The 25,764-nt window shown below is 31.3% G+C and overlaps 1 protein-coding gene across 2 annotated transcripts in view; it reads left to right on the forward strand.

Annotated features, from left to right (window-relative positions):
* The first annotated feature begins 4,977 nt into the window (after positions 1–4,977).
* LOC107449041 (cytochrome P450 2J4) overlaps positions 4,978–25,764 on the forward strand; it is a 64,241-nt gene continuing 43,454 nt past the window's right edge. Inside the window, exons 1-8 of one of the 2 annotated variants that reach the window (XM_016064441.4) lie at positions 4,978–5,343; positions 8,220–8,344; positions 12,375–12,484; positions 14,598–14,896; positions 17,562–17,680; positions 19,218–19,473; positions 20,481–20,668; positions 24,458–24,959. In XM_016064441.4, coding sequence (XP_015919927.1) covers positions 5,120–5,343; positions 8,220–8,344; positions 12,375–12,484; positions 14,598–14,896; positions 17,562–17,680; positions 19,218–19,473; positions 20,481–20,668; positions 24,458–24,636 — 1,500 coding nt within the window. In that variant the 5' untranslated portion in view covers positions 4,978–5,119 and the 3' untranslated portion in view covers positions 24,637–24,959. Of the gene's footprint in view, positions 5,344–8,219; positions 8,345–12,374; positions 12,485–14,597; positions 14,897–17,561; positions 17,681–19,217; positions 19,474–20,480; positions 20,669–24,457; positions 24,960–25,764 lie in introns of those variants that run through there. The other variant, XM_087161040.1, reaches the window with a different exon arrangement.

Consider the following 25,764-nt stretch of genomic DNA (forward strand, 5'->3'; position numbering starts at 1 on the left):
TGGTACCCAGATTACAAATCCTATCTTCATAAAATTACCTTGAGTGATGGACTAGTATGACAACGTTAAATGCTAGTTGGCCGGATGCGATCTTCATTATGGTTTTGCAACTGAACCCAACATTCGTTTTTAAATATTACGTGCCGTCAATCCTGCGTCCAGGAGGATAACACTTCTGAAAGAGTTCCTGTCTGTGATGAATCGCCAAGGGTAGCAGATTCTATGGTTGCCATGATGGTGGTTCACGCTATTGCAAACGGTGTCAAACGGCTTGAGCAAATACTTCGTGTCTGACAAATAACTCCATTTCCCGAACTATGGCACCTAACGTAACTGTGCGACTTCATATTAAACATATGGGTAAAATGTCGATCTTCTCAGTTCTTTCTTGTGGGAGATCATTGAAATTCAGCATGACGTTAGATATGATTGTCCTGAACACACCGATTTCATATTTTGTGGACAGTTAAGAGATCTCAACTGACACGAGCAGCTATAAATAGCACAATATGACTGTGCAGCTATATGATGAACCACAATCCCGGTTGGCTATGATCTTTTGTTAACCAAAGGTAGTCAATTAAAACACAGTGGGTATCTTTCTCAGACAAATATAATGTTAAAATGCAACGTGAGTATGAGAAAATTGCTGTCGAAATTTTGCTTTCATGAGCATTGTTGGTGCTACCATTGCTGTCTGCCTCATACGAATGTGCTGAAAATCTAATTGCTTGCATTTGCAACATGTTTTATCTGTCTCGTGAATTTCACAAGTGAGTTATTCTAATTTCACGTCTTTCTAGCAATGTAATTTTAATGGCCAGTACTGCAATTACAAACAAAAATAATTTAAATTTTATTTAATTTTAAAACTTTGTTTCAAAGATTCGATATGTCTTCTAACCTTGGTGTAAGAGGCTCCCTTAGTGAATAAAAAACAGCCTTTTTACTAAAACTTTCAAAAAAGATCAGCAACTTTTTCTCTACTTCGTCTAATGTTTGGTATTTTAATTTTAAGATTCCAAAATAAAGGTTTGTTTTTAAAAATGCCGAACATTACTATCATTTAATGAATATCTGTTCACAGTAACAAAGAAAGTGCCGTACTCGCAGAACATAAGCACAAAGTCTTTAAAATGAAAAAAAAAAAAAAAAAAAAAAAGAGTAGAGCAGTATAAGAAAGAAACAAATTTCAGAGCAGAAATTTCGCATCTTTGTCCCACCCTCTAAGCAAGGAGTTTCCCCACAGCATTAAAATTGCAACAAATAGCAAATTCTTATGAAACTTGTTTGCAAATTCGTACTGAATACGCTGGCGAGTTATTTCGCCCATCGCGATGTACAATCGATATAGTGAAAGGATTTAAAATTTTGTGGTAGAATGTGACATTTAAGGGAAATTATACTTTCGGGTTTGGCTAACTCGAAATAGAAAGGAAAGAACAGTTGCAAACGTAAACAAATGCCACGCTTCATAAACCAATCAATATCCAGATACCTACTCTACATCATTTGCAGGTATCGCATTCTCTTAGTTTCAAACTCTTTAATCAAAAGCGTAATTCGCAATCGCAACGCTCGAGTACGCCGTCTAGCGGGAGCCTGTAAATATCAGACATTAATTTATCACGTTTTCATTTAGTTCCATGAAAATCATTGACTGAATCAGACGCCATTTTTTAGCAGCAAATAAGAAACAAAATTTCCCTAAGGAAAAGGCCGAAGAACTTGAAAAAAATCTCCAGAATATTAGTAAATCTTTCAGGAACAGAACACGCCAAACATTTGAAGAAAAATTCCTCAATAATTTTTAATTTCTATTATCAACAAACTTGCAACTGATGACTTCCGATTTCGGATACTGTTACAGATGTGTGTATTAAGGTAAAATGCATTTCTTCTGTCTTCAATTCATTACGAATTAAAGTGAAGTCAACATTGCTTTCGTCATTCCAGTGAATAAATATGAATTCAGAACATACAGAATTGTAATAGTTATAGCATATTCTTCTTCGTTATAGAATAGTATATATTTCTGTATCCATATAATTCGGAAAACAACAATAAAAAATTATCCAAGTTACTTGAAATAGTGCCATTTGTGCTGATTCTTAATTAATTTTAATCGTTTTCTTGGTAAATATTTTTTAAAGAATAAGTTCAACTAGAATTCAGCTATTCTGTTTTTAGCTACATATTCAAATTCATATCAATTGTAAAATTTTGCTGTGTAGTATGTTATCTAAAAGTAATGAAGGGATAAACTATGTATCTATTATTTGAGAATAAAGTTTTCAAACAAGGAACTTATCATTTTGGAATTCTCCGGGAATTATAAATCAGGTAAGTGCAATGATTTTTACAATAAAAAATTGCTTGTAAATATTTTTTTTTCATTTGATGATGGTTCTCAACAGAATGGTTTTTTACGTCTGATTAAGAACTATAAGAATAATAAAAAAAGAAACAATATGAAAGTTTTTATTTCAATGCAAAGAATTCTTAAAATCGTTTTTTTATCCTAAGAATTCTTTATTTTCCGTTTTTTAGTTTATAATTTTTTGATAAAAATTGTTCTCAAAATACTTTTTTTGAAAAATTAAATGGTATAACATTATGTGTTTATGTATACTTCTTGTATATTCCAATGTTTCAAGTAATAAGATTCAGAAAAGTATGGAATAAAAATTCGGTACTCACGTATTAACGTCACCGCCGCTACAGATTTGGCGGTTTTTAAGTGCCGCTAATCTACACTTAAAATTTTTGCGACAGTTCATAAAATAAAACACTTCATTTAAAATCAAAATAGTCAATCGGATTTCGGTGGAAAATGAGCCGATATAGAGTTTAGCATAGATTCAAAACAATCATATCGCCATATGAACTCTGATAAATAAGATTCCAAATGAAATAACATTTCCAAAACGTACGTTTACCAAGATAAAGCTTTATGTTGTAGGAATCGGTACATTTTCGTTTTTTCGGTAAAATATTTCTCTCCTGAAAAAATAAAATTGCATCTTGTTTTGTTTTTGGCAAATCCCAAAGACGAATTTTTGTAGCACTAAAGATGGCGACAAAAAAGAATTTTGTTTTTTTTTTTGTTTTTGTTTCGTCAGCATTCTTTATTTTACGCTTCTTAGTTTCTAAATAATGATTTTTATTGAAACTTGAAATTTTTTGATAAAAATTGTTGTCAAAAAACTTTGTTTACAAAATTAAATTTCATAAAATTATGAGGCTTATGTATACTTTTTTTTCATTTTAATTTTTGAAGTAATATGGTTCTTAAAACTATAGAATGTGAAGTTTAAATGGGCCTTTCCTGTTATATCATTAAATTTAGTAAAACTATTTCTCGGGCATTAGGTTTTATATCTTATAAGAATATACACATTTTTTTCTGTTAATGTACAAATATTTTTCCGATGTGTTTTGGATATTCCTTCTCTAATAAAAAGAGATACCATTTTGTTTTCGTTTGCATAAGAAAGAATATCAAGCATATTTTTTTTAAAATTTAATTAGCCACAATAAAGAAGGAACGTTGCAATGCTACGTGCTACATTAACGACGTCTCTAGAGTAACTGAATGACTGTTCATATAGAAATCGCAGGTATTAGTCTCATACAACAACGCCCCCTATAGTTCGTTGCGATCGCGAATAGCAGTATAGGAATATACCTGTAAATGAGGGATACAAAAAAATTGCAGAAAAACAATACCTTTATAACTTTCATTAATTTTATGCTGATGACAACCTAAGCAATATGGAAATGAATGAGGGAAAACTGGATCCTACCACGTGATTCTCCGGCGTCGATAAATAAAAATGTGTCCACAACAATGGAAAACTATGCTAGACCATTATGTTTTTATATTATATAGAGAAATCACATTTTCTTACATCTATTTAAAATTAGTTAGGACAAGCTAAAAAAAAAATTGAGATTCTAAACTCTTACGTCTGTTTGGTACTGTACTTTTCATTAAACAACTGTAATTTATCACTGGAAAACTGTAATTTATCACTGGATAATTATTAAAATTTTATCTGATTCTTGTAACAACATAATTTATCATGCATAATAATCATTACTAAAAACTCGAGAAAATTTGTGTTGTAACTAACATAAGTGACTATTTCCTTCTTCATTTAAAACTTTATTTTCAGTATTCAAAATTAGATTATATTTGACAAAATTTGGATTCTAACTGAACCAAGTTTTAAACGATGCACTGAATCAAAGCAACAAAATTATTCGCTGTTATATACTGAGAAAAAAAAGTATGGTCACCATTAACAAAATATGGTAAAACTAACCGCGGCTGTATGTGAGCATCAAAATCTCGATAATTTTTACCGAAGCGCTTTGGTAACGATTTTGGTAAAATTAACAATAAAACATGGCTTATACGATACAATTTGGCAATTTTATCCCGATACCGTAGAGCAAGGCACGAAAATCATTTATTCGGTTAAATTTACTTTTCAAAATTGTATTTTTTACGAAGTTTTTAATAAATAAAGATAATTTGAAAACATTTCCAGAGCTTTTAATTCCAGAGCTTTTAACATTGAGAAGTTCAAACTCTTGATCCATTATTACCATATTTTACAGATTGTGGCTACTTCCATCATATTTGGTGGAGGAAATAATCATCCAATAAAATTATCATGAAATTATCCCAAAATCACGAGTTTCACTCAAAAAAATTCATGCATACATTAAATGATTGAATAATATATAACTTCAAATCAGATTATTAAATTAGTGCAGCAAAATTTTCAGTTTCTGTAATTGTAAAGTGGTTGAGCCATTTTTAAAAGATAAAACACCAAGTTTCAATCACTATTTTATTAATCTCTTCTTTTTTTGTTGCTTAATACATCTGATAAGTAGTGAAATTTGAGTCTTTGAATGATAATTCATTCGATTGAATTTGAATGATTGATAATTTGAATGATAATGAAAGTTAAATAAGATAAGAACAAAAACACCCAACTATACTTCTGTTTAAGACTCCGCTTTTAAAGTAGCAAGATTAGAAACTTAAATTAGTGCATGCTAAATTTCCTTATAGTTTCTTCTTGAAAAACAATCTTTTTTAAAGATGATTGAACAGTTTCAAAAGCTTAAGTTAGTAAATAATGAGATCGCAATTGGATTATTAGTTCTGATTATAGTTTATTTAATAACTTACTTAATTAAAAAACAGTCTAAGAATTTACCACCTGGCCCTTATGGATTACCGATTGTAGGATATTTACCATTTATGGCAGAAAGACCATATTTACAGTTTATTGAACTGAGTAAAAAATATGGAAACATATTCAGGTAAGTGGTAATTTTTTTAAATATTTTTGATTTACAGTATATTTCATGAATATTCATGTGGTCTAATAACACAAACATTCATTATATATATATATATATATATATATATATATATATATATATATATATATATATATATATATATATATATATATATATATATATATATATATATATATATATATATATATATATATATATATATATATATATATATATATATATATATATATATATATATATATATATATATATATATATATATATATATATATATATATATATATATATATATGTGTATATATATATATATATATATATATATAGAAAGTTAAGAAAAGTTTTCTAAGAGAGTTAAGAAAAACAATAAGTTTCATTTATTGCGCTTAAGCTGCAAGTAAACAGCACTCATTAGATAAGTTCAAAATGAAGAATAAAACAAAGAAAAATTATAGACATATGAAAAAAAAGGGGGTGGGAAATAATAAGTAAAAAAAATAACAAACAACATTTTATTTAAAAAAAAAAAAAATGAAATGTTAATTAAAAAACCGGAAAAAAAAAGATATAATCTTTTCTTCAGCCCACACGATTATATCTGATTTACGGCTCTGATACACACGCTCTGATTTGTGGATATAATCGTGTGGGCTAAAGAAAAGATTATATCTTTTTTTCCCGGTTTTTTAATTAACATTTCATCTTTTTTTTTTTTTTTTTAAATAAAATGTTGTTTGTTATTTTTTTTACTTATTATTTCCCACCCCCTTTTTTTTCATATGTCTATAATTTTTCTTTGTTTTATTCTTCATTTTGAACTTATATATATATATATATATATATATATATATATATTGCTTATTTATTTTTTTTAATTTTTTTTAAAAATTTTATTTTGGCATTACCATTGATGTTCGTATAGTTAGTATAAGCATTTTAAAGATAGAAGCATTATAAATTAAATTCTAAAAAATTAAGAGACCAGAAAACATGATTTAATTAAGGATAAATACTTTTATCAAGTTTAAGTCCACTAATCAACTAGTGCGCTCATATAATGAAGGAACCTTTTCCTGTATAGAACCAGATGTCGAAAACTACTTATTGGGACCTTAGAGGAGACATCTGAGTCTCTAAGTCTAACATTATAATATCTCCTCTAAGCTAATGACGGCATTTGTCTACACAAGCCTGTACTATGGAAGATGAGTCCTGCACCTTTGGATGGAAGATGAGGCCTGTACCTTTGGAGATGAGGTAGTACCTTGGAAGATGAAGAAAGTTTGAGTTGCGTGAATAAGCAGTTTAAGATGTTACTTGATTAAAAACTTCATTCGCTTCAAAAATATGCAAATTCGAAATAATAATCGACATGTTTCAAGAGCACAAAACTAGGTGCCATTTTCTAGGCTCACCATGCGTAAATGAGAAGAAACAGAAGTAATTAGAAATATAATACATAAAGTTACCAACGAAAAATGGGAAAATAACGGTGAGATACGAAATTAGAAAAACCGCTGTAATCGAAAAAGAAGAAAGGCATTAAGGATTTGAGACATTGTGAATTAAATATTGCGAAACCAAGAGACATTAAAAATTCGTGTGTATAGAATAAGCTCGTTAAAAATAAGGGACATTATAAACTATTACAAAAACTAAGAGGCATGAAAAATGGGAAATGAAATCATTAAAATTAAAAAAATTATTAAAATTAAAATTAAATTTTTTTCCTGACGTATTCAGATTTCTGACTCATAACATATAGGGGGTAGTTGCAATTTAGGAAATATAGTCCCAATAACTTCGTCAGTTGAGCGGTCAAAAGTTCGGACCCGTTAACGTTAATTTTACTTTTTATATATTTCGCTATATCTCGAGAACTTTTAAAGCGAATTGAAAACTTTTTGCACACAATTATAAAATTCGTTTTTTCAATGTCAGTTCCATGTAAAAAATAACTTTTTGTAAATATTAATTATTTTTTATTACTTTATTTAACAATAGTCTAAAAAAGTTCGAGTTGTATGGTATACAATTTCTTACATCATTTCAAAGAATTTAATTTTAAATGTCAAAATATATGAGTTGAGCGAGAACTGCCGAAAAGTCCCTGAGAAATCAAATTTTAAAAAATTAGTAAGTCTAAAATTTCGATTTCTCAGGAACTATTAGACCGAATATCAAATAAAAGAATTTAAAAAAAACAAAAAAATATTTACAAAAACTATCTATGGATGAACGAATGGTGCAACGTGGGCAAATTTTTTCAATTTGCTTAAAAAGTGTTCTCAGATATGATGAAATACGCAAAAAATGAAATTAATATTAAGGAGTACAAATTTTGGATCACTTTAATGACCAAACTATTGAGTCCATATTTCCCAGACTGCGACTGTATATTTTGGGGGTTAGAAATCTGAATTCGTCGAAAAAAAGGCATGTTTATTGAGACAAAGTACGTTTTTGTGTCTGATTTTTTAACTTAAAATATCATTCGCATTAATTAATAAGCATATTTGCGGTCTCTCCCTCGAAACATTAAGATTGAGCCCTGAAACTTGAAAATCCGATCATTGGATTGGAAGTTATTCAAGGTGGTCCATTCATTTTTTTTAGCACTGTACATTTTCGCATTACTTTTATTTTAGTCAACTTTCACGTAGATTAATTAAATGTTATATACTAGAAAAATTACATTAATAAGCTTAAACAAAATCACATTCAGTAATAAAGAAACGTTTATGATAGGAAGTTTTTTTTTGTTGAATACTTGCCGTTTCCAAGACGTTACTATTTAAAGCAATAAGCAAAGTTTAATAATTTTCAAATTCTAGAAATGTACAATGATAAAATTTAAACTTGAATTTTTTTTCCAGCATTAATTTAGGCTACCGGAGATTGGTCGTTCTCAACAGCGCAGATGTTATAAAACAAGCTTTGCTAAAGTCTGAATTTCTCAGTCGACCACCATACGGAGCTTTTACAACATTCAAAAAAGAGAGTTAGTCATTTTAGTATTTTCTTTCTCGATGCATCTTTGTGTAAACTGGGATCGTTTAGTTTGGAAAATTTTAATTTTTTAATTCAATTTCAATTTTCTTGCAAAGTTCATTAAATATTTCCATTTCTCTTATCTGATTATATGAGTTAAAAACTATTATTTTAAAAGTTGTTTCAACCCCTTAACGATCGGTTAATTTTCAAGAAAACGGTCATAAAAGTGCCTATTTTCTTTTGCCCCTGAATATTGATTAGTGCTGACATCTAGTTTAAAATAAACTAACTAGCTGTAAGTACCTTAAAAATATCCTGGTACTGCCATCTGGTGTGTAAAATGAGAAATAAATGTCTCCCGGGCAAAAGAAATGAATTAGTTTTATTCTTTTTGGCTCGTTATTACTGAACACTCCAGCCCGGAAATATCGCGGGAGCGATAAATAGAGGGCGAAACCTCACCACGTCATTTTCACGGGAACGAGAAGGAAGAGGTTAATATAAAAAACGGTCCTTTTGGAAAATTTAGAAATAAAATCGAAGATAAATGAGACCACATATTTAAAATGAGGCGTCGAATATATTACAAAATGCGATAAGGTTGTTTTTGAAATTCAGATCTGATAACATACAATGTTTTGCATTAAACACACAAGAAAAATAGTGAAAAATAGATTAAAAAGTTAATAAATCTGACTGTCTCTTGAGTTGTTGTATTCCTTAAAAAGAACGTTCACCATTATCTGAAATATTAGTCGACCTTATTAGATCTTTTACAAAAACTAACGTAAATTATTACCAATCAGACTTAATAACATGCAATTTTCACATAATGTAAAATAACTGATGAGTCAATATCTTTATTATCTCGATTTGATATTGTCGTCACAAAAAAAGTATGCCATAATGTTAGAAATAGTTATAAATCTGATAAAAAAAACAAAGGACAATTTTTAGATTATTTATTAATTTTTTTTAACTGATCAGGTATAAGGACAGACATTTCTTTGTATGAAATACGTATATAAATTTGAGATAAGAGAATTATTATTTTTAAATGTCTCTTGAATCATACATATTTAGCCGAAAGTTCAAGTTTAGTAACTTTCACCAGAAATTTCCTCATGATTTTTTATTTGTTCTAATTGTTTAGAAGTAAGTGCGCAAAATAATAAACGGACCACCGTGGATAACTTTTGATCTGACAATCGGATCTTAACGTTTTAGGACTCAATTTTAATGGTTCGAGGGGGTGATCTCAAAGAGGAAAATTAATTACTGCAGACGATATTTTAAGTTACAAAAGCAGGCATGAAAACGTACTTTCTCTGAATAAACATATCCTTTTCGACAGATTCAGATTTTTGACCCCCAATATAGAGGACAAAATCACATTCTCGGAAATATGTTCCCAGATTGCGGTAAAAGTTGTATTTTGCATGGAATTATTTTTGGATAAATGAATTTTATAATTGTGTGCAAAGAGTCGCGATGGCTCAGGGGATAGAGCGTTCGCCTTCCAATGAAGAGAACCGGGTTTGAATCCCAGTTGATACGAATTCCGCATCCGGCTTGCACCGACCACAGTGCTGACGTGAAATGTCCTCACTGGTAGACGGATCAAGGATTAGAGTCCCCTTGCCCTCCGTCTAACCGTGGAAGGATCTCGTGGTCTTCCTCTCCATATAACGCTATAGCGGGTTAGCTCCATCAAAAAGTCCTCCACAAAGGCAAATTTCTCCCAATACTCGATCCAGGAGTTCCCTTGTCTTCTAGATTGGGTTCAAAATTATAAGGCTATGGAGTTGAACATTAGTAGTCGTAAACCCATAAAATTGGGTCGGCTATTTAACGATGGTTATAAGAATAAAAATAAAATTGTGTGCAAAGGGGAATTTTATAATTGTGTACAAATCATTATAATTGTGTGCAAAGAGGAATTTTATAATTGTGTGCAACGGGGCCGGGATAGCCTGGTTGGTAGTTCACTGGGCCCATGTCGAAGGGAGCATGGGTTCGATCCATGTTGGCCGAAGACTCCCCGTGCAGTAAATGGTGACTGGTGTGCGTTAAATCTATTTGGTCGCAAAGTCCTCCATATTCCCATAACAAATCAATATCTCTGGGGGTACTGATCCAGGAGCTCCCTTGTCTTCTGGATTGGGACCGAAATTACAAGAATGCGGAGTTGAACATAGGTAGTAGTAAACCCAGCATTGAGTTGGCTGTTCAACGACGGATATAAAATAATAAATAAAAAAAAATTGCGTTCAAAAATTTTTCAATTCGCATAAAAATTTCTTGAGACATAGCAAAAAATAAAACTGATATTAAATTCTCCAACTTAAGACCACGCCCTGACCAAACCATGATAACTATATTTCCCAGATTGCAGCTACCCCATCACCTTGGGGTAAGAAATCCGAATCCGCTGAAAAAAAAGTATGTTTATTCAGAGAAAGTACATTTCCGTGTCTGGTTTTGTAACTTAAAATATCGTCTTCCTTAATTAATTAGCATATTTGAGATCAAACGTGTCGAACCATTACGATTGAGTAATAGAACGTGAAGCAATTAGATCAAAAATTATTCAGGATGGTCCGTTTTTTATTTTGCGTACTGTACATGAAATACTCCATTGGTAATAAAGATTTAAATCACTATATATTTAAGACTTAGAAAGTAAATAATTTTTGTCGTTTATCGTCGCAAGTTGTATAGAGTTTTTTTTCATGATGAAATATGAAGCTAACTTTAAATCAAAGAATATAGAAAGGAAAAGAAGTCCAGCTCTTCGAATGCATAACTAAAGCAAAGAATTGCTCTGTGCGGTATGCTGTATCAGAAATACCACTCATAAGACAATGTCTCGTGAAGTAAGTAGGCTTTGAATACGCTATACTTAACACGAATATTAAGAAATTATTTAGCTACTAGGAGGAGTGCAATGAAGCAAAGTTAACTGCTTTTTTCACAACAATAACTTTGAATATACAAAAATACACTTAGTACACTTTTTTAGTCTATTAACTTCTAACCACATCAACATAAATTTTTATTAGTCTCTAAACAATGTCTTTATATATCAATATGTATATCTATATATTAAAAATGTAAAATTCTGACTGTAACCTGGTGCAATGAAACATTGGAAACAATCTAAGAAAAATTAAATTTTTAATAACCATAGACTAATTTACTTTTACTGCGCAGTACGCTAAATACAAATGCTGAACTTGAATAATGAAATAAAATAAAAAAATAAATAAATAAATAAATAAAATAAAAATAAAAAAAAAATTAAAGAAAAAAGATTTATGTATAATTTTATATAAATAAAATAACATGCTTCTATCATATTACGAAATATTTTTTTCATTTTACATTGAATGGTCTCAAGTCAGTTTCAGAAGTTAGCATTTATGCTTTGCTTTCAGTTGCTCCTAAAGATATGGAACGTGCTAGTATTTTAAACCTGCTAATGTATCCAAATTACATCAGTAATTGAAACATGTAATTGTATACTATTACATTTGAACTGCAAATTTCCATAATAAAATCTTTTTCGATGTACTCAGTCTTTCTCTGTATTTTTCGACAAAAAAATAATTTTATCGCTATATAGTAATTTTCAGAAAATTTCTTTTTCAAACGAATTAAAAAGCGAGTTTTATTTTTGTGGTTAAAGATAAGAATCACCTACTCAATAATTTAAGCAGCTTATGTAATTTGATGTTGAGTTTAGCGAACAAATAAAACAAAACGAAATGCTGCTCGTTAAACTGACGTGATTTTGACGCAGCACAAGAAAGTAAAGTTTGGAAGAAACTTTCTCCAAGTGTGGTAACTAGCTTAGCTAATCTTCTTTCTGTCAAACCCAATCTGGTAAACGTTGAATGTGCTTTTCATAATACTTTATGATAGATACATAGACGCTAATCTGGGGTTAATAAGAAATAAAAATATAAACATTTGCTATTATTTTTAAAGCTATGAATCAGCGAACTATTGAATAATTATATTTCCTTTTCATGTAGGTCCTTTCTTCACAAGTCCTATTCATGTCTGGCAGGAGCAGAGAAAGTTTGTGGTGCAGTCCATGAAAGATTTAGGATTAGGCAAATCGAAAATCGAAGAACATGTTAAGGTACTTAAGAGATATAAAGAACAGCAAATATCTTGGCCATGATAGTGGCATTTTAGGTTTTAAAAACAATATGGCAGTGCTCCCCTATCTTGTTATCGCCGTGGACCGGTCAACGTTTGATAATTTTACCGTGGCCCGCTGAGAGTAGAGGCGTTGATTCATATTTTGGATTGTTTTTATTTACTAACTTTAATTTGATTGTATTTAAATATGCATATGCAAAAAAAAAAAAAAAAAAAAAACAATTGTACGCGTGGTATTGGTGGGACCTCAGATGACGTCTCTCATCTCCTGGTTAACCTCTTGTCCATGAAAAGTCGTACAAACCTGAGACAAATACACCACAGTAATAAAATGAAAATAATTTAATGTTCCTTGGGCGGCCCGGTACCATTTTATCCTTGGCCTGGGGGTTGGAGGCTACTGCAATAAGGAACTTTATTTTTTCAAAGCGTAATATGATGTGTAGAGTGTTAAGTGTAATATTAAAAGTGTTTGAAGTGATGTGTTTTAATGTGCTATGTGGGAATAATCAGGGCCGGATTACCCATTAGGCCAGACTAGGCCATGGCCTCTTGCCCCCAATGGTCAGGGCCCCCCTTAGAATGGATTTTTCAAAAATAAATTTAAAAAATTGATTTTTCAAATTTTTTCAAACTTTTATGATTATGTTTTAGTTTTAATTTAATAAAATCAAGTAAAATTTAATTTATTATTATTTATTTTAATATTAAATATGCTTTCTTAAATGAAAAGATATATAAATACTTTTATATTTGAATAAATAAAAAATATACGGGAAAAAATTTAATCTAAGGGCCCCAAAATTTTAAATGGCCTAGGACCCCGCATTCGCTTAATCCACCCCTGGGGAATAATTCAGTTGAGGATCAGGCTCTATTGGCAATAAATTGTTTTAAATTACAGTTTATGGCGCAATATCTTCAAAAGTACCGTTAAAGGAAAAATTATAAAGTATTGTCGGGATAAGTGAAACAAAACCAGTCTTACCAAGTTTCTCGATTTCTTGATTAAAAACTTCATTCACTTCAAAAATATATTAAAAAAAACAGTGCGTGGAGTCCCTCCGCGCGGAAGAAGTTAAACTTCGCAACCTGCGACGTTAATTGTAGAAGAATCAGCAGTCGTAGAAGGATCACTAGTTCTATTCAACGACTCTTTTTCCTGCCCCGCTCGTCTCCGTGCTCTGTAATCACGGTAATATTGTGCATTTTTCCCTCGTGGACCTCTTGAACCAGTGGAAGTGCTTGATGTTGCCTCATCGTCTCGCCCTGGATAATGTATTTGTATTAATAATGTATGTGAATGCGTCATAATGTAATTTCAGAAGAGAAAACCTAACAATCAATTGATATTCACAAGAGACGTACCTTAACATAACCTTAAATCCGTCGCATTGTCCGTGGGATTGTTTCCACTCATTTTTTACTATTGTTATCCACTAAATTTGAAAGTAAAAAATACTATCCTATTAAATTGTATGTGTATCAAATCAAACTAAAAAAATATTTATAGAAGAACAATACTTTTATGACTTTTATTATTTTTATGCTAGTGAGAACCAAAACAATAGGGAAATGAATGAGGGAAAACTGAATCCTCCCACGTGATTTCCCGGCTAATAAAAATGTAGCGTTAAACGTTTAACGCAACCTTGTTGGAATTCGCATAAGAAGTTAAACTTCAAAAATACTACCCTATTAAATTGTATGTGTATCAAATCAAACTAAAAAAATATTTATAGAAGAGCAATACTTTTATGACTTTTATTATTTTTATGCTAGTGAGAACCAAAACAATATGGAAATGAATGAGGGAAAACTGAATCCTACCACGTGATTTCCCAGCCAATAAAAATGTAGCGTTAAACGTTTATCGCAACCTTGTTGGAAGTCGCACAAGAAGTATAACTTCAAAATAGGAAGAGCATAAATAGAAATTAAGCGAAATTAATTTTACCCCATCAACAATTGTCGTAAAACACATGCATTTATACATTTCATTCCAGTTTTTTTGTCCTTGTACTGGTTTTCCCAACCTCAGCCTTACAAGCTTTCGGAATTATTAAGCCTCTTTTTTAAAATTTATTTAGGATGAAATATGTGCCTTTGTAGAAGTACTGAAATCTCACAAAGGAAAAACAATGAATCTCAAAGTTCCCTTAGCTCCAAGCATGTCCAACAATATTTCAGCATTGGTGTTCGGTCAACGATATCAGTATGATCATCCAGACAGAATACGCTTGGACCAAAATGCAGAGGACATCAACAAGCATCTCGGACAAACTGGCTTATTGCAACTCTTTCCGTGGATGCGATACATTCCTTTTGTTAAAGGACAACAGTATAAAGAGGCTTATTCAGCATTTGAGAGTACGCAAAATTTGTTTAGGTGAGTTACATTTTCTCTTTCCATCGGCTTTAAGCCTCGATAATCGTAAAAATAAACACAGCATATAAATTATCGTTATGAAGATTAATATAAAGTTAATTCTAATATAAATGCCTATTGCATTTGGACATACCATTATGAAGCTGAATATCAAGTTAGGCAAACAATGAATGCCAATATCATGCATTTAAATTATTACCTATTATAAAACTGAAAATCAACATAATGCAAAAATAAATGCTGATAACATGTAGTTGGATGATAATTACTGTAATAACAAAAATAAAAATAATTATACCATATACAGGATGTTTCATATCGACAACTCATACGTATTTTTAGAATCCTTCTAGAAATGAAAACCAAAAATTTGTTTACCTTATGAATTGCAAATTAGTATTTAATCCAGGTAAAAACACATACAGGGTGATTCATAAAAGATGGGCAAAATTTTAGGAAGTGATAGTACACACCCAAGCAAACATTTTTTTATCAAAGAATGCATGGTCGAAAACAAAACGCAAAGGAGATGGCTCATTTGGAAAGTTGTTTCATGCAAATGAAAAAGCTCCATTCCTGTTGCGAGTTACCACGCTGCGAGTTATTATTTGTATGTTATGGGAAGAAGAGCCTTTAGCCTGGTGGTCCTTCAGCTTGGCCACAGCGCTCGCCAGATCTTTCATGTCTCGATTTCTTTCAATGGGGGCAGCTGAAGGCTCTTATGTATAAGACTCCCATTGAATCTGCAGAAGAACTTGTCTCCAAGCTTTCGGCAGCTGCAGGGGAAGTTCGAGATATGCCTGGTGTGTTTTGGAATGTTCTCCAATCTTTTCCTCGCCGTTGTACTGAGTGCTTAGCAGCTGCCAGCCACTGTTTTGAACGCTTATTGTAATCACATTCCACTAAATTTGCTTTTATAACTTAACTTTATCGTTCTTTGTGTGTTTTTACCTCATATAAGAACATAACTTTTGACTCCCTCTAACGGTTTTGGGTTTTGTTTTCAGCCATGCATTCTTTGATAAAAATTGTTTGCTTGGGTGTGTACTATCACTTCCTGAAATTTTGCCCATCTTTTATGAATCACCCTGTATACTAGAAGAACATGGCAAATCACAGTTTAAGGTAATGGGTATGATAAATACCAAAAAAAGGTTTGATGTTTATTAAACTCGTAAATGAATATTGGTTCATATTTATTGTGAAGAAAAATCGTGAATGATCCAAGTTCAAGTTTTATAATGATTGCTAAGGTATTGGAGACTTGCTTTTAAGTATGCAAAGCGTATTCACCAATTTTAAACATTTTTTTAAATGAAAACTGTCAAATTACATTTATATTGATGAGTGGCGCAACTACCACTGTAAATATTAAATGCCAATTCGCTAGTATATAAGACATGTTAACTGGATTCAATCTTGAAGTACCTTTTGATAGATGAAAGTTGACATAGCCGATAAATAAATCCCTTCAATGGCGACCTGTGTACGTGATATGAACTTGTCAATAATGATGGATGGTCCACATTAAACAGTTGATTTGCTTAAAAATATACTGCTCAAAAAACAAAAAAAATTCGGTGAAGTAAATAAAGTCTCCCGGTACTAAACAATATTGAAAAAAAAAGAGCAAAATGCTATAAAATATGAAGAAAAAGTATAATGAGCAAAAATGGTATAAATAAATAAAATGCATAAATCAACTAGTGGTATCCGTTCATCAAATTCTATCACAGATAAATTTCTAGAAGGGGAGTAATTTGGTGTAACTACCACTATAAATATTAAATACCAATTCACTAGTATATGAGGCATGTTAACTTGGTTCAATCTTGAGGTACCTTTTGTTGGATGAAGGATGACATAGTCGATAATCATAATCCCCTTCAGATGTTTGGATGTTAGGTGCTCCGCAAACATTGCCTGAATATTCACATGTTAAAACTTTAGTCAAAATGAGAAGAAAAAAAATACTAATTAGTGATTTCAGATTAATATTTAAGTGAGAAAAAGGTTATAAGAATCTGATCTATCATTCTCGCGTAATGATGGTTAAGCGCAATTAAAGCTGAATAAAAAACATCAACGTTAGTTTGATTATCGGATGATCTCAAAAGCGTTTTGTTTCCCCTTCAATTTAATATAATAGTCTATGATTTTAGATTCGATGATTTTAAATGCGGTTCCATTTTGTTTGACCCTGATAATGATCTGCTAGATTGTGATTTTTTTTTTTCAATTAACCTTAATTCGCATATTTTTGCTTTGCTTTTTTTTTTTTTAACAAAGATTCAAAAAACATATACTACCGATGGTGTTTACGGAACATTCTAAATTAATAAAATATTATTCGTTTATACAAAAAGAATATTATAGCTAAAAGAACAGAATATTATAGTTATAAATTAAGATTCAAATATGAAGATTATTAAAAAAATAACTATAGGTTTTCCCTTGAGAATTGCGTCGTTATTTTGCAGTTTTACAGAACACCTCGAATTTTCATAATGAAATATAAATTGTTTCAAGTAAAAGTATTTTATAGTTTTAAGAGGCTTTTATTAAGATACAGACACACAAAATATTATAAAGATGTATTGATTTAAAAATTTTTCCTAATTTGTTTAGTCATTATATTCTTGTTTCTCTTATTTTTTTCAAACAGTAAGTACATAGAAGAGCATAAAAAAACTTTGGATTCTCAAAATATTCGGGACTATGTAGATAGATATTTATTGGAAATGGATTCCAGGAAGCGAAATGATCCCAAAACGACTTTCAATGGTAAGCATTATTTGTTTAACCCCTTCCTTCTCGCTCCCATGAAAATGACGGGGTGAGGTTTCACCCTCTATTTCTCTCTCCCGTAAAATTTCCGGGCTGAAATGTTCAGTAGTAACTCGCCAATAAGAATAAAACTTATTCATTTCTTTTGCCCGGAAAACATTTTATTTCTCATTTTACACACCAGATGGCAGTACCAGGATATTTTTAAGGTAATTGTAGATAGTTAGCTTATCTTAAACTAGAGGTCAGCACTAATCAGATACCTGTATTTGGCAAAATAGGCACTTTTATGACCGTTTTCTTGAAAATTAACAGATCGTTAAGGGGTTAAAATGTTTATCAAAATGTATTGTCAAAAATGTTTTTAATATAGTAAAAAAGTATTGATTTTACTTTTTTGATCATATTCACTTTTTTAAACGTTAACATATGGATGGTGTTTTCAGTAGAAATGTAAACAATAACAATCTCAAGCTGTATGCCTGCTCTAGTTCCGGTTAGAAAGTTTGCAGCTGCTTACTACAGGTTATTCTGCGAGACGATATTTTCAAACGGATAATTTTGTTTTCAATAAAAAAAATAAATTAGATTATTTCTGAGCTCAAATCTGCCGTATTTCATAATATAATAATGTTATTATGTAATTCTGGTGAGTTTGAAGTGAAAATTTGTTTTAGTTATTTAGAGATTTATTGTTAAAAAAGGTGACATGGTTGCTAGACTTTGAATAACTTTACTTTTTTGGCAGTCTTGATATGGCCTCTTTCCTTAAGTTTATTACTGTTTATTCTTGTTGCGAGCTGTGCCAACACCTCCTAGAATAAGGAAGGCCTCAGCACGGATCAATTTAGTAGTTCGATGTGACGAAGTTAACTGCGCAGTTGATGAAAAATAAGAAAGATGTCATTACGTTCGGGGTACTAAGCTGCGCAGTGTTTGAAAATACGAAATATGTCATTACGTTTGGACTACTAAAGGATATTTATGGTAACCCGTGCAGAGGCCTACTCTTTTCTAGGAGGTGTTGGCTGTGCACCATCATACGTTAGTGTTAACACTTTTAGCATTGTAAACACAAATATTGTTAACATTGTAATCACAAGTAATAAGTAATCAAATACATTGTTTGCAAGAATCTCAAAACACAATGATGCCAAATGGCTTTAAAATACAATGGAAACAGTAACCCTGAAATTTCGGCGGTACCGAGCTTGCAGCGTTCCCTAGTGTAGAAAACACCATCCATTAACAGTTAGAAAGGAAAATAATTTATTTTTAGCGAACAAAATAACGCACTGACAGGTAGCACTATGAGGTAGAAACAAGTTATTTTACTTATGTTCAGCTCTCACAGAGATTTCAGGGTATGAAGATGTGTCGCCTTACTCAAGTTTTTCTGCAGAGAGGGAAATTACGCAATTATAATACGTAAATCACTCTTGGGAGAGTTAACCCATTGAGAAACAGTTAGTGTTACATTTGTTTTTAGTATATTGTAGTAATTCTGTTTCTTGACGGTATTTTTTTCCCATAGAAACCACGCTAGTGGATAGTTCTATGGATTTGTTTGGAGCCGGAAGTGAAACAGTTTTCACATCCATCTTATGGTGTGTTTATATAATGGCAACGTATCAAGATATACAGAAACGAGTGCAGAAAGAAATAATGGATGTCATAGGTCCTGATAGGATGGCAGAATTATTAGACCAGAAATCAATGCCTTTTGCTCATGCGACCATCATGGAAGTTCTACGTTGGATAACTATTGTGCCATTAAATCTTTTGCATTAGTAAGTACGCATTGATGTTTTTAAAATTAAATGAAACCACCAACAACAAAGAAATGTTTTAGTCGGCAGGACTGAAAAAAACTTCAGTCTAATTAAATAGAATTTAGCATTACGTAGTCTGTTTAGAAAGGAACAAAAGAAGGCAAAAGTCCCGCAGTGGACTGATCGATAAGACACGGTTTCCAGCAGATCACCGAAGTCAAACATCACTGGCTGCGGTCAGTGGGCGGGTGGGTGATCACTTGGATCAGTCTCCGTAGGGACCGAGGGTGTGCGGTATTGGTCCTCGTTAAACTGTGCTACCGTAAAGTGCTCGACTTCACGCACTGGTCGTCGGGCTACCGAAGCGGGGGTGCCATCCCCTCCGCAGAGGATCAAAATTGTGATGGCATGTCTTCGGATCATCCTCCGGGATGTTTCCCAGACAGTCGCCAATAGCCCATTGTGCAGCGCTAGTGCGACGTAAATTAACAACAACAACAAAAAGAAGGCAAAAAATGTTTTCGAAAATAGTATCTTTCATTAATGTATTCAATGCTTGTCTGAAATTAAATAATTAAGAAAATTGGTTGATATCAGATAAAACTAACTACAAAACGAAATTAACAATCTAAAATGCATTTTACAGTTTCACGTCATTTGAGTGTAGCTGAAGGAAAAAATTCTTCCAAACTTAGCACATTCTTGAAAAAATTGGTTCAATATTAAATTAACTTAAACCACAATATCGAAATGTTTTAGTTCAAGTTGAACCATAATGTACTAATTGAACCATTTAAACAAGTTGAACCATGTAAACAAGTTGAACCATGTAAACAAGTATAAAATAGGTTTCTAATCATAATAATATTATTTCAACTCGGTACCTTTTCTTGGTTGTAGCGAATTTGCATGATACTAAGGTTCAAGAGACTCAAAAATTTCTAACAGTGCATAATGTTTAAACATTTAACTAATTTCAAATAAATTTCAAGTATAAATATTTCTAAAAAGTGTTCCCTTTGTAGTACTACAGTGGATACTACTCTTGGTGATTATTTCATACCACGTGATACAGCAGTAATAGCTAACTTTTGGGCAGTTCATCATGATCCAAAATACTGGAATGATCCTGATGTTTTCAAACCAGAGAGGTTTTTGTCAGAAGATGGAAAGTCTGTTGTTAAACCTCCGAATTACATGCCTTTTTCTCTGGGTAAGTCGAGAGATTTTATTTTAAATGTTTTTGAAATGAATGCTTAGAATATGAATGATTCTCGCAATAAAGTACTGACAAGGGAAACTAGGGAAGTGTGACACACCAATTTTGAAATAAACTAGTGGGATGTATGCCTTATGAGGAATAATTTTAGGGGGCAACATTCGTTTCGGCCCATAGAAGGTTCTGTGAGAGATAAAAAATAATTCAATATAAGGAAAATTCGGTATTTTATTACTTCAATGCAGGGCTCGAAAAACAGCCCGTCCGCCCGTCCTTGGCGGTCAAAAATTCCCCGCGGACAACAAATTTCTCGAATCCAACGTCCGCGTGGACGGCCATTTTCCCGTTAATGTTCGTGATATATTTTCAATTTTTGTTATCTTACAAGAGTCTAGCTCCTCACTTCTAAAATTACCCTCTAATCTCGAAATACAGCAACATATCAGGGCTCGAAAAACCGCCCGTCCTCGGCGGTCAAAAATTCCCCGCGGACAACAAATTTCTCAAATCCAGCGTCCGCGTGGACGGCCATTTTCCCGTTAATGTTCGTGATTCATTTAAAATTTTTGTTATCTTACAAGAGTCTAGCGCCTCACTTCTAAAATGACCATCTAATCTCGAAATACAGCAACATGCTGCGCATGGTGGAATTGATGTTTTCTTTGTCTGGGAGTACTGCAGCGGTTGAAAGGGGCTTTTCAGCAATGAACTTATAAAAAAACACATTACTTAGTGGTCTTAAACAAGAAGCGTTAAACGCATTTATGAACATCTACCTAAATGGAAAACCTCTTTCAGATTTCTGTGCAGAAATCTCTGTAAATGATTGACTTGATTGTGGAACTGGCAAACGTCATATTTGATTCATTTAAAAAACGCAGTACCATCGGATAAATTGACATGATATTTGACAGATAACTTAACCTTTGTTATTTCAATTATTTCATCAAAGAAATAAATTATTTCATAATAGAAATACTAGGTTTTACAATTAGTAACCTTGTATTTCTTTTATTACTGTATAATGTAATCCTAGTATTTGTAATCCTAGTAACTACTAATTCATTGTGCAATTTATATAAATGTTTGTAATAAATAAGAGAAAATTATATTTTTATTTATTTAGAAGCGACGAGTTAGTTTCAAAGGAGGACGGGTACATTGTTGGACAAGTCGTCCTTGGGGACGGGAAAAATTTCTGAGTTTTTTCGAGCCCTGCTTCAATGCAGACTATTAGTTATTGTAATTGTCTCATAATCCAATTAATTTGTAATTAATTGGATAATTAGTTAATTTGCTAATTAATAAATTAATAAGCAAATTAATTAATTAATTATTAATCAATTGTTATTTTATTATTAATTAATTATTATTTTATTAATAATTATTGAAGTTATACTTCTTATGCGACTTCCAACAAGGTTGCGTTAAACGTTTATCGCTACATTTTTATTGTCCGGGAAATCACGTGGTAGGATCCAGTTTTCCCTCATTCATTTCCATATTGTTTTGGTTTTCACTAGCATAAAAATAATAAAAGTCATAAAAGTATTGTTTTTCTATATATATTTTAGTTTGATTTGATACACATATAATTTAATATTTTCAAACTTAGTGGATAACAATTGTAAAAAATGAGTGAAAACAATCCCACGGACAATGCGACGGATTTAAGGTATTGTCAAGGTACGACTCTTGTGAATATCAATTGATTGTTAGGTTTTCTCTTTTCTAATTGCCATTTATATTTCATCAAATGCAGCCATGAGGGATATTAAATTATTCATTGCAAAATCTTTATTGCCGCTATTCACTGCAGGTTCACAAGCTCTGGCAGACGTTACTGGTGAAGAAATTGATTATTGTGAGCGGCCTGTTTTCCTTGCAGGAGATTTTAAAGTGAATTTCTAATTACCTGAAGCTGAAACATTATTAACCTTCCTTAAAGACAAATTTGGATTGGAAATGATAAATGGTAGAAATGATCCAACAACCAAAGGGGGAACTACCATTGATGCAGTTTTTGCAAGAAATATTGAAAAAATAGAACTCAAACATTTCGTATCTTACTTTAGTTATCATAATCCCATTGTAAATGTTATAGATTTGGATATTTCTCCACTCGAAAATGATAATTAAAAGATGCGATCAATTGTGAATTGTCATTGTTAATAAAGTTTGTCTTAAAGAAACAATATGATTTCGCTAAAAATCAATTTCTACCCCTTCCTATTTTCATTTCCACATTACGAAGTTTAACTTCTTACGCGCGGACGGACTCCACGCACTATACTTTTTTATTTTATTATTAATTAACTATTAATTAATTATTAATTAATTTTAATTAATTATTACTTATTAATTAGTAATTATTAACTATTAATTATTAATCATTAATGGATTATTATTAATTATTGTTAATTATTATTAATATTGTTAATTCTTATTAATTATTAATTAATTAATTGATTTGCAATTACATACTCCAATTAATTTGGAAAATTTTTTGAAAAATGAAATTTAAAAAATTTCATTTAAAATTAACCTAACAGGTTTTTCTGAAAAACTACAGATATATAAAATTTTCGAAATCAATTTTGACAATAAATATGCAGTATATAGTACGTCAAAGTACCACAAAATTAATTGGAGTAGGAGATAATTACAATAACTAATAGTCTGCATTGAAGTAATAAAATACCGATTTTTCCATACATTGACTTATTTTTTTATTCCTCACAAGGCATACATCCCGCTAGTTTATTTCAAAATTGGCGAGTCACACTTACCTAGTTCCCCTTGTTAGTGGTAATTTTAGATTTCTGAAATGCTTAACTATTCACAGCTTCTTTAATTACCTTATTTCGCCGTAAGAAATATTATTGTAGCAGTAAAATGCAAATTGTATCAAAAGGGAAAGTTTGTGGTGTAGTACCATAAGAAAAATCTCGTGTAGAAATTTTCTTATGGACGAATAAAATAGTTTTCCGACGTAAGTATAAAACCATGAGGTTCGAAAATATTTCGAGGGGCAAAATTAACATTTTAAACAATAATTTTGTTTACGCGAGGTTTATTTTGTTAATACAGAATTATATCCTAACGGAAATTAGTTCAACCAAGATTGTTTACGTCTCGCAAAATCTTAAGGCACATTATTTTGTCTTAGAGCAAAGCTAAAATAGTTTGCATCAGGTATCTTGAAAATGACCCAGGATTTGAAAAATCAAGTTCAGAAAAATGGAAATAGATAGAAATGAACGGTTTCATGTGGCCTGCTTCAGAAACTAATTTCATTATCCCCAAATTCTAAGCTGCAGTTGAAGTTCGTAAAAAGATGGCGCTGCCTGCTGCTAAACAATAAAAACCTAAAAAAAACTATTTTTTCATAATTACCACCGTTTGCAGCTCAGATTAGAAATAAAATTAACGAACACCCGTGAAATATTTCTGTTCGAATAGTTTAACGTGAAGTATTGTTTTTTAATATTAAGTCAACTGCGCCATCTTTTGACAAACTTTATATCTATTTGTGAAACTTGTTCAGATAAACTCGTTTTATGAGAAGATTGTAGATTCATCTAATCGAAGATTTCTACATGATTTTGTTTTCCTTTAATTGGTTTTTCAAATCGACAATCATTTTTGGAACACATTGTAAAAACATATAAAAACACGGCTCTTTACTTAATTCAAGTGCAACCGTCCATTATATGATGGATAAATATTTGGCTAATATTAATAATTTAAAGTTAAAGTTTTAAAAAATCTTTTTCTTTTCAGGTAAAAGAGTCTGCCCTGGAGAAACGATGGCTTACATGGAACTTTTCCTGTATTTTGTGACCATTTTGCAAAAGTTTGACATTGTCTTTCCTGATGGTTTTAAACCAACTTTCGACTCTCATCCTGGACTTACGCTGCGACCAAATGATTATGAAATACGATTTTTGAGTAGAAATTAGTTCTACAAAAACATTATGATATGACACTAATCTACAAATAAGTGCAAACGTACAAAAGAGCGGGAAATGAAGTGCGGAAATTTAAAAAAAAAATTACATAATATAAAATTTTTTACTTCACAAGAACAAAAATTAGTGTTCGATATATGTGTATAGAAATTTTTTTTAGATAAAATCTAGTAGCATCTTGATATTAGTTTTTTGTATTAATATGAACTCACTGAAGGTTTTTGTTTTATTGATCTGCAACATTGCTGAATTATAAAGTCACAATATCACTGCCTTACTTTGATGCTAAAAATAAATTTTGTTGAAGTCTGAAATTTTTCTTGCATTTCATTTCAGAAAAAAAAAATCAACACACCCTCATATATTCACTCAATTCAATCTTAATTCTATTAAAATTAATTTATTAATAATTAATTGTATTAAATATTTATTAGTAATTAATTTTATTAATTTAATAATTAGTTTTATGAAATTGATGGGGAAAAAATTAGTTTACGACAGTGAATTTAAAAAAAAGTATTATTTTTCATAATATAAGTATAATCCACAGAGAAATATATTCCACTCTAATGCCAAAGCACGTAAAAAGGCGATGAATTTTTCTTCTTCCAAATCGCGGTAAAATGGTAACACTTTCCAACCAAATAGGTTCAGCGCCACTCTACGGGGGAAAAAAATTCTAGTTAGAGAGCTCTCGTGTTCGGGGATAGAGCTTTCGCCTCCCAATGAGGTGATTCACGTTCGATCCCAGCTTCGGCTGGTTAATTCGAATTTTATTCCCAGCTCGCACCGATCCCTGGTATAAACTATCCTCAGTGATAGACGGATCATAAATCAGAATCCCCTTTCCGTCATGCTAACCGTGGGAGGTTTTTGTGGTTTTCCTCTCCATATAACACAAATGCGGGTTAGTTCCATCACAAATTCCTCCACTAAGGCTAGTTTGTCCCAATGCTTGATCCAGGAGTTCCTTTGTCTTCTGGATTGGGTTCAAAATTACAAGGCTATAAAGTTGAATAATGATAGTCGTAAACTCAGAATTTTTCGGCAGTTCAACGCCAGTTATAAAATATAGCAATAAGATAATATAATAACAAGATAATACAGGGTGTTTATAAA

Source organism: Parasteatoda tepidariorum, chromosome 4 (genome assembly GCF_982258835.1).
Source record: "Parasteatoda tepidariorum strain Cologne lab strain chromosome 4, Ptep-v5.0, whole genome shotgun sequence".
Lineage (NCBI taxonomy): Eukaryota > Metazoa > Arthropoda > Arachnida > Araneae > Theridiidae > Parasteatoda > Parasteatoda tepidariorum.